General features: G+C 35.6%; 1 protein-coding gene across 2 annotated transcripts in view; it reads left to right on the top strand.

Moving 5' to 3' along the window:
• Window positions 1-8,493, top strand: part of LOC109214174 (uncharacterized WD repeat-containing protein C2A9.03-like) — a 9,211-nt gene extending 718 nt beyond the window's left edge. The window contains exons 2-10 of one of the 2 annotated variants that reach the window (XM_019378066.1): window positions 183-329; window positions 1,151-1,318; window positions 1,429-1,515; window positions 5,321-5,455; window positions 5,769-5,879; window positions 6,799-6,890; window positions 6,970-7,075; window positions 7,382-7,468; window positions 7,846-8,493. In XM_019378066.1, coding sequence (XP_019233611.1) covers window positions 207-329; window positions 1,151-1,318; window positions 1,429-1,515; window positions 5,321-5,455; window positions 5,769-5,879; window positions 6,799-6,890; window positions 6,970-7,075; window positions 7,382-7,468; window positions 7,846-8,259 — 1,323 coding nt within the window. In that variant the 5' untranslated portion in view covers window positions 183-206 and the 3' untranslated portion in view covers window positions 8,260-8,493. The remainder of the gene's footprint in view (window positions 1-182; window positions 330-1,150; window positions 1,319-1,428; window positions 1,516-5,320; window positions 5,456-5,768; window positions 5,880-6,798; window positions 6,891-6,969; window positions 7,076-7,381; window positions 7,469-7,845) is intronic. The other variant, XM_019378065.1, reaches the window with a different exon arrangement.
• The last annotated feature ends 2,030 nt before the right edge of the window (window positions 8,494-10,523 follow it).

Here is a 10,523-nt window from a genome sequence, read left to right as displayed (position 1 = left end):
GAGCGATTTCCAATTTAGCAATTTGGGTTCTTCACCTAGAGATATGAGAATGCTGACATTTTTGTTTTTTTCTTTTTTTTCTGCTCCTTTTATGTCTGTTTTAATTTGGGGCTTTTAATTTTTTTGTCTCTATATCTGAGAAAACTGTGTGTTTGGTTTTGCTGGACTTTTCTTGAACTCAGGGTTGAAGGGTTTTGCAGGAAAGCATGGCTTACCAAAGGATTGACCGATTGGATTACATGAGTCTTGATGAAGAGATGGCAGATTCAATGGATGAATTTGAAGAGGTTTTCTACCGTGAGGATACGAATCTTGATGACTTTGAGCTGGTTAGTACATATACACTTTTACTTATTCCTATTCTCTGGTTTGTATTGAGTTTTGCTTTAATGCGGTTGAATTGAGTGACCACCTCAACATAAAGCTTAACCTGTTAGAGAGAATTCGTTTATCAAAAAAAAGAATTCGTCTATCTGTTTATATTAGGTTTGCGACATGTCCTATGTTCTGGCCCGACTCATTCTTCTTTGGCCCGAGTGTGTGGAAGTTCCTTTTGTTAATAATGCCTGCCAGTGTGGATTGAATCAAGGACCTTTGTCTGCTATGATGCCATGTTAGATGTTGATCACATCATCTAAAACTCAATCTGTTAGAGAGAGAACATGTTTATCTAGTTATATTAGGTCTGTAATATGCTTCCCTTCTCTTCTCCTTTTTGTTTTGGTGTTGATGTAGTGTTGAAAAGTATTGTCTTTCAGGTGGTCTAGCAGTTTAGCAAATAATTGTTTCGGCGTATATTGGATTCTGCACTCTTGTTTTGCTTTATGGTTTTGTAATTTTTGGCAGCAAAGCATGTACCTCCTAGAGATTTTCTTCGTTTGAAAGTTCTATTGATAAACAGCCAAGCACTTATTTAATTTGACATAGTCCTGTTACCTTTCTTTTCACATTGAGTACTTTTTCCAAATGTCCTATTTCATCAGGTGCTATAGTACCGAGATGAGTTTTTGGTATTTCGATCTGTTTTTTAGTTACCTTGAATTATTGAAATGACTACACATCAAGTGAATGCATGAATATTTGATTACTTTGGTGTCGTATATCAACGGTGTACTCAATTTACTTTTTTTAAATTTGTGAAACTGGGTAGGTAACAGAAGGGACTGATACATCTGCTGCACAATCAAGGAAAGGGAAAGATATACAAGGTATTCCATGGGACAGATTGAATATAACCAGGCAAAGCTACAGATTGACAAGGCTAGAACAATACAGAAATTATGAAAACATACCTTTGTCGGGAGAAGCTGTAGATAAGGTCTGTATCTTCCGTTCTCTATTTCTTTTAAGGAAAGTTAGGACTTTAATTCTGTATTGCCAAAGTAGAATTTTAAATTTTTTTGATCTTCTATGTGATTGCTTTGCCAGGAATGTAAGCAGGTTAAAAAGGGTGGCAACTATTATGAATTCTTTTACAATACAAGATTGGTGAAGCCTACCATACTTCATTTTCAGGTATGCATTTGTTACAGATTAGGTAAATATTATAATCACATTGGGTAATTTTGGTTAGTAGTAAACAGTTCTCTCAAGTGAGCTTATCAGCTAAGTTGCTCGGACTCTCCAATAATGTTGCCGCACCCGTGTCGGATCGTCCAAAAATACACTACTTTTGGAGGATCCAATACGCACCCCGCGACATCTTCTGAGTGTCTGAGCAACATAGCTTATCAGATGTATCGTTCTTCCTTTATGCTTCCCTATTAGATATGTTCAGCTTTTTACTTGGATGCAACAATACTTTTAACCTAAACAACATAATGCAAACTTATTGTCTTTATATTCTTCGAATGCCTTATGAAAGCTAAAAAAAAAGGAAATTTTGTTTTTTCCATGGAAGTGTCGATGGTATTTTTGTGGTAGAACATAGGCATGTGATGGGAACAAACTCATATGTTAACAAAAAGAGAAAAGCATCAAATTGCACAAGATAAGATTTGCGTGGTTCAGCAATTTGCCTACTCACTGCATACAGAGAATAGCTTTATTATTACAGAGAGAGAAAAAAAAATTGCAATGATGGTTTACAAATTAGGAGCATATGGGTTAGCTGAAAAATTTCCATTGAAGATGTGAATACCCAGAAACTTTATTTCTGCGCGGCAGGACGGCACCACAATGGTGTGCCAATTTCTTTCTTCAGACTATGCAGCCTATCTATCCTGACCCTCTGTCATTCTTTCTTACCTTTCTTTCTTTTTTCTCTTGTCTTTTTTCTTTCTCTGTCTTTTTATATTTCTTTTTTACATATGAGTTTGTTCCCATCAATCTCCGTCTCATATCCATATACATCAAGAAAGAAAAAAGAAGATATGTTATTCTCTAGTGTGGAGCCTTGATTTTGAAATGGAAGACTTAGGATCAGGATCAGCTAAGCAAAAGCTTGGGATGAAGATTAGCAGAAACAGGTTTGAAGGAACCTTAAATCTGTCTCAAGTAAAATACATACAAAAGGTACTAAGAAGGTTTAGTCTTCATGATGCAAAAACCAGAAGCAATTCTCTGGGTCTAGGAAGCCACCACAATCTGTCTAAAGAGCAATTGCCAAAGTAAGATGAAGAGTACATGTCTAATGTACCATATGCTTCAACAGTAGGAAGTTTGATGTATGCTATGGTTTGTGCTAGGCCTGACATAGCCCATACAGTTGAGTTGTCAGTAGATACATGTTAGAACCAGGAAAGGAGCATTGGGAAGGTGTAAAATGGATTCGCGATACCACTGAAAAGTACCACAGGCTATGTGTTCACTTTTGGGAGGTATTGTTGTTAGTTGAATGTTTAGACTTCATAAGAGTGTTGCTTGTCTACCACTGAAGCACATGGCAGTCTCAGAAGCTGGAAAAAAGATTATTTGGCTGAAGAATTTCCTGAAAGAGCTGGGTAAAGAGCAAGACAACTGTAAACTCTTCAGTGATAGTGGAAGTGCAATTGATCTTGCCAAAATCCGGTGTTTCATGTTAGATCAAACAAGCTCTTAAGGATTGGGAGATAGAGGAGTTTGCTCAGTTGATGTTTTGATGCAACTCCTTAACACTGGAAGATAAAATAGGAGAGATTCATTGATTTGGGCAGCTTGAAAAGATGGAAATCACAGTCAGAGGATGCTACGATTAATTACTGAAACAACAAGGATTATATGAAATAGAATGGCCATGGAAAGCTATATGGAGGACAAAGGCACCTGTTAAAGTTGCTTGTTTTGGATGGGTTGCAGTAATGGGAGCATGTCTCACTCAGGAGAATCTGCAAAGAAAGGATTTTCTCTAAGCAACAGATGTTATATGTGCGAAGAAGAAATAGAGACAGTCAGTCATCTCTTTATTCATTGCAGGGTGGCAAAACAGTGTTGGGAGCTCTTTTTAAACATGTTTGGCATTGAGTGGGTAATACCTAACAGTGTTAAGAGCTTATTGGAACAATGGCATCATCAGAAAATGGAAAAAAGGAACCAAAAGTATGGAGGACAATTCCTTTGTGTGTTTTATGGACAATGTCCATATGGCTGGAAAGAAATAGTGTTTGTTTTGAAGGGAGAAGACAACATGTTTTCAGAATTATAAATAGCTGTCTTTTGGACTTGTATTTTTGGTGTAGTAGGAGTAGTATTGAAAATGTGGAGCAATACTTGGACTTTTTGAAGAGATAGGAGATTTGTAGTTGCCATGTTAGTGGCAGATGTTGGACTGATGTAACTTGTACCATCTTGGTACCTTTAAAATAATATCTTACCTTATAAAAAAAAAGAGCACTTAGGAGTTAGGAGACCATATTATAGTATATGTAAAGGAAACTACACAAGAAAGACAGAACATATCCTACTAATTTTATAGATTTTAGCATTACCAGCAATAAATTCAAGCAATTCAATTTGAAAATGACAGGAAATGTTAAGTAAGAATCCAGTAGACCGTACCTAAGTCTTGTAGGGAAGTCTACTCTTTTCCTCTTCAGTAATAGGGATTAGTCGAAATTGAACGAGACGAAATTTTCTTTTTCTAAAATTTGGTTACTCTAAGACAAGAAATGATTATGCGCGATTGAGTGTTGAGATATCTGATAAGAAGAGCACCCTGGTTCCTTATTTGTGTGCCTGTGTACTCGGTGTTACTGTGCGAACTGTCAGTCCAATGTACGTGGTTGTGTGGACAATAAAGAGGTTCTCTTTATTCTCTTGAGATGTTAAATGTGTGGAAAGTAACTTATCAATATTTGGAATTAGAGAAAATATCACTTTTGGTCCTTTGGTTCAAATATGAACATTTAACCATCAATTATGTATGACTGGAATATTATGCGATATCTCTTCAATGCTTACATATTAGTCAACACAGAGATAAACCCCATGTCAGCAGTATTAAACACCCACCCGCAAACAATTATACAAGCACTTACCATCACTAATTCAATCACAATTCCTTTTGAACCTGAACTTAATCACAATTTTGAAGTCAACATACAAACATTTTAAACAGCAAGGTCACTACCAGGTATCGAAGTTCACAGTTTATAAGCGAATGTCCTAGCTTTGCGCGATCTGTTTGCTTTAGGTAGCCAGCCACTGTATACTTTGTTCATCTATTTCTCTGGAAAGAACTCATCAACCAACAAAAACTCAAAATGCTAAGAAGTCTCAGTTGTTTAGAGGGCAGCGAGTAGTTTTTTGAACCCAGATGAAGAAGGGAAAAAAGGGGTTTGGAAGATCTTTCAATTGAAAAGGGTCTAAAATAATGGGGTAGTTGTAATACAGAGTAGCTACATTGAAAAGGGTCTAAAATAATTGGCACATGAGAATTATGAAAATTGATATAGTGCAAAAGAACCAAATATATTGTGTGAATAGGAAACCTCAAAATCTCTCGCTAATAAAAGAACATACTCTATTAGTTTCATCAATATTAGCACTACAATACATTCAAGCAGTTGAATATGACAAGAAAACTTGAGTAAGCGTGCAGAAAACTATGCCTAAATCTAGCTGGGAAGTCTCCTCTTCCTCTTCAATTAGGGACTGGTAAAAAATAAAGGAACTGGGATGTGTTTTTGAATCTTGACCGTGCTAAGACAAAAAATTATTGCTGGAGGATATCCATCTCATGTCCAATGCTCTTACATTAACTTCTTGACTGCAGTTACTTATCAAACCAGAATTTGTTAACTACGTATTTCTTCTTTATTCTATGGTCTTTGCCTCCTAAATAATGCTTCTTTTTTGCTAAGAGGATGATTTTGATGATCTCTTTATGCCACTTCTTTTGCAGCTAAGGAACTTGGTGTGGGCTACTTCAAAACATGACGTGTATCTTATTTCGAACTACTCACTTATGCACTGGTCATCCATTTCCCAAAATCTATCAGAAGTCCTCGATTTCTCTGGACACATAGCACCATCAGAGGTAATAGTACACTTAGTAGTGTTGCTTCCTTTTCCATTTTAGTTTCTAGGATGCCTGTAGTTCTTCTCCTTTATGTTGATGTCATGTTTCCAGGAAGAGGATTTTTTATGTCTTTGTGTCTGATCAATTCGTTCTTTTGTTTGTGTTTTGGTGGGGTTTGAAGGAGTACCTAGAAAACGAATACTTTTAGAAGTCCCTCTTGAGTTTTTTTTTTCAAGATTTTTTCTTTGATTCCAATTGGATGTCAATGTTAGTTGCTGTTTCTTCTCTTATTGCTTCTGTCTTACCTACTCTTTGTTACTTTTGCCTCTAGAAACATGCAGGAAGTTTGTTAGAAGGTCTAACACAAACCCAGATCAGCACAATGGCAGTGAAGAATCGGTTTATGGTTGCTGGGGGCTTCCAAGGAGAACTCATTTGCAAGGTCAGTTAGATTTTATTGTATTTGCTCGTAGTTCTTCAACCTTCTTCCTTGGGTTTGTTCTGAATGTCAGGTAAATATGGGACAATTAGGTTTCCCGGAAGATTCATGAATAAGAGGGGAACTGGAAATTGACTTTCTTACAAATGTTTATTTGACTTATTTTAACCGCCTAACAATATATAGATATAAAATCAATATGGATTTATGATTGTTATAACTTTGATAAATAATATTGTGATATAGAGTTGTTTAGTTTATCATATTAAGAATAGTAGATCATTTTTGAAATGAAAATTTCAGAACTTTCTGATTGTTGTTGTTACATCAGAGGTGCTCTATAATCTAGATAACAAAGAGGAAGTGGCCAAAGTGAAATGAAGATACAGTATATTGGCAATTTGAGCTTTTGCTAACTTTTTGGACTGAGTTTCCAGGAGTCGTTTGTGAAAAAAATTTCTGGACAATAATGCAAGAAAGCATGGGATCACTTTTCGTGTTAATCAAATGCAAACAGATTTTTACTAGAAAGTTATTTTCTTGTGCTTTCTTGCTGCTTCTACAATAATCAAACACATGGATAGGTGGATTAAGTTAGAGATCGGAGGGTAGGGTCATGTTGACTTATGGGCAAGCTCCTTCAAGTTTTTCTCTAGCGTCATTCATGAGCATTTCTTTTTAATACTTTCTTGCTTCTCTATTAACTATTGATAGCGGAAGAGTGCTGGTTTTGAAATACAAATAGAAGGGGTGAAGGTGGCGGACAACTGGTATTTGGTTGCTCTGTTTCTGTAGGAGAAAAGATTATCCATTTCTAAATCAGCACGAACTGAGATAATTAAATTTGAATGGAAGAAGAACAGAAGCTTTATTCTACATACGACTTTGTTATCCTTGCTTAACTTAGCTTCAAATAATGCAGTGTTTGGATAAGCCAGGTATAAGCTTCTGCGCAAGGACTACTTATGAGGAGAATGCTATCACAAATGCTGTCGAGATATATGAAAGCACGAGGTAAGAGTGAATGTAACATCAGTTTTTGGGCTAGTTTGAAATTTAACTGATTGAAAAGTATATCTAAATTGTTTTGCAGTGGTGGGCTTCATTTTATGGCAGCCAATAATGATTCTGGTGTGAGAGAGTATGACATGGAAAAATTTCAGCTTATGAACCACTTCCGGTTCCCGTGGCCAGTGAATGTCAGTTTCTTATCTACCTTTTACTGCTTTTTTTATTCTTCATGTTTACCTTTTGTGTTCTGTGGCGGGAAGCGTTGTAATTGACATCCCATCGTAGACTTTGTGAACACTTTTAAAAATATTTTTGTTATTGTTCATGAAAAAAGTTTATCTATCCAAATAAGGATATCCTCCGTCATCTGATTTTCTGCTGGACTAAATAATGTTACTCTACATGCTTGATGTCATATGATTTTGTTTGGGATGCATGTGTCTTTGGTACTTTTCACTCTCATGCATTCGTAATTTCATTGGTTATTTATGCAGCACACTTCAATGAGCCCAGATAGCAAGATTCTTACTGTTGTCGGGGATGATCTCAATGGTTTACTTGTTGACTCCTGCAATGGAAAGGTATTGAATACTTACCTTCAAATCAGATGAAATGTCAAGTTCTTTATCATGTGCTTACCTCATATCAGTTCTTAGTTTAGAAAGTAGATTCTGAAGTATGTTTGGTCATCTCTCTGCTGCTTTCATAATGAGATGATTATTTGGCAGAAATCTATGAAGCAATTGCAAATAGTTCCACTTCTATTTGTTTCTTGCATTTTACCATGCACATCCATATGAGCTGATAAGAATTTGTCGAAATGCCTATTCTGTTGACTTCTAGGTTCTTATTTATTTTAAAGATATCCCGCGGTCCCTTTATTTTTGGATTTTCATGGTGAGTCCTCCATTTACGAATCCTATCAATTCGTTCTAATAGAAGTTCTTTACTGTATCAGACGATTGGCTCAATTGTTGGTCATCTAGACTACTCTTTTGCTTCTGCATGGCACCCCGATGGCCGTACCTTTGCCACCGGGAATCAAGATAAAACTTGCCGAATTTGGGACTTGAGAAACCTGTCCTCGCCTACAGCAGTGCTGAAGGGAAACATGGGTGCTGTCCGATCTCTTCGTTACTCATCAGACGGGCGGTTCTTGGTGGTGGCTGAACCTGCAGATTTTGTCCATATTTATAATACTGATGCGGATTACCAGAAACGTCAAGAAATTGACATGTTTGGTGAGATATCTGGGGTATCTCTGAGTCCAGATGATGAGTCTCTTTACATCGGAATCTGGGATCGAACATATGCAAGCTTGCTACAATACAACAAAAGGCATTCTTCTGAATATGTTGATTTGTTCACATAAATACCCTGATGGTTTGTTTCTTCACAGCGGGCCGATATACTGGAGAAATTAAGGGTTACTCAGAGGTGATGAAATGATTAATTCTGGTTTTATTCAATGTTGAACTCTAGGAACTTGGCTCAGTTTTAAATCTTGGTTATACCATGTACAGTGTCCTTAAGAAAAGCCTTATTCAGACTGAGACAGCCTTATTTCTGGTTATATACAGGCTTTCTCATGTGCTTCTTTTGAAAATGACATGGTGCTTTTTATTTTTCATAAAAGATTATTGCCTAAAAAAAAAGGTGCAGCCCGGTGCACAAGACGTTTCGCGTTTATGCAGGGTCCAAGGAAGGGCCGCATCCCAAGGGTGTGATGTAGACAACCTATCCTAATGCAAGCATTAATGGTTGCTCCATGGCTCGACCCTGTAGATTATAGGTCACAGGGACAATTTTATCGTTGCTCCAAGATTATTGCTAATGAGCAAAAAAATCTGTTGAAGGATATTAGATTAAGAGCCCGTTTGGACATAACAATTTTTCAATTTTTTTCGAGAATTTTTCACTTTTTTCGAAATTAATGTTTGGCCATAAAATTTTAATTTTCACTTAAAGATGAGTTTTAGAATTTCTCGAAAATTTTAAAAACTCCAAACAACAATTTTTTATAATGTTCACTCTAATCATTCACAAAACTTTAAAAACAATCCAAAATTTTATTCATGTTCAAACACAACTCTATTATTCAAATATAAATTTTACTTGAAAATTTTTTTCACTTTTTTTTTTGGAATTTTACCATTCTTATGTCCAAACGCCCAACTAATTCACTTCTTGATCTTCAAACTGGGCTTTGCATCTATACCCGCTTTTTGGGTCACGTTTTAACTTGTGCCCGCTTTGCAAAAAAAATTGCAAACGTACCCACTTTTTCGCGTAACTTCAGCATATGGGGCTGAAGTAGCAAAGGTAATCACGCAAAACTTCAGCATTATAGTAGACGGGCCTGAAGTAGCAAGTGTGCTGAAGTTTTTGTTTGTAATTGCTGAACTTAAGCATAGTAGCTGAAGTTTTGTTCTCTATTTGCTGAAGTTTTTGTTTGTAATTGCACTAAATAAGCTGAAGTTTTTTTGTCCTGGATTCATTAGTTTTGTCATTAAGCTTTTTCAAAAACTTCAGCAGAAGATGCTGAAGTTATTTAGTTCATTTATAAAAACTTCAGCATTTGTCATGGATAAGCTTTTTACTTCAGCAGAAGATGTTGAATTTATTTAGTTCATTTGTAAAAACTTCAGCACTAAAAGCTGAAGTTTTTTTGTCCTGGATTCATTAGTTTTGTCGTAAAACTTTTTCGAAAACTTCAACAGAAGATGCTGAAGTTATTTAATTCATTTGTAAAAACTTCAGCACTATATAAGCTGAAGTTTTTGAAAAAGCTTTCTAACATACTAGATAAATAATCACCTTATTCTTTCATAGTGTATTACTACTATAAAATAATCAGATTGCCAACAATATCTAAATCATAAATTTTGGAAACAATAAACGTGAAAAGAACAGAATTACGTGGAAATATTCACAAATTATTGTCTACTAACTTACGTAGTTATTTATAATTTATTTTTAAATAATCTGATAAACATACTTATGGCAATCATCCCATGAACTGAAGTTTCATAGCAGCACCAACAGCACCAGAAGAAAGAAGAAGAAGAAGAACAAGAAAACGAAGGAGGAGAACGAGGAGGAGAAAGCAGAAGAAAGAAGAAGAACAAGAACAAGAACAAGAAAACGAAGGAGGAGAAGGAGGAGGAGAAAGGGGGTTGAAGTTGTTTAAAAAGTGGATACAAGTTAAAACTTTTAAAAAAAATAAGTATAAATTAAATGGAGGCGACCAAATAGGACGCCCCGTGCAATTTTTACCTTCAAACTTGAAATTGGAAAACAAGCCGTATATAAGTCCTTTTTATAAGTGATTTTATCTTTCGGAAACTAGTAGAGTTATAGTACTGTTACTCTTTTGCCACCATACATTATTTTTTTTAATGAAGAAATTAGTGGTAACACAATACATCAATATTTTATTCACTGAATATTTTCTTTTCACTAGAGGAGCTTTGGGAAAAGGAGAATCAGCAAAAAAATTGCATGCACACATTGTTTACATCAAATTAAATAATTTAACCTTAAGTGCCATTTTGTTAATATCCAAGTTATAGAGAGATCGTAAAGTAGGGTAGGGGTTATTTCGGTAGATATTTGGTTCATTGTATTAAAACTTAT

Source organism: Nicotiana attenuata, unplaced genomic scaffold (genome assembly GCF_001879085.1).
Source record: "Nicotiana attenuata strain UT unplaced genomic scaffold, NIATTr2, whole genome shotgun sequence".
NCBI lineage: Eukaryota > Viridiplantae > Streptophyta > Magnoliopsida > Solanales > Solanaceae > Nicotiana > Nicotiana attenuata.
Note: the sequence above shows the minus strand (reverse complement) of the source record. Positions and strands in the feature narration are given on the sequence as shown.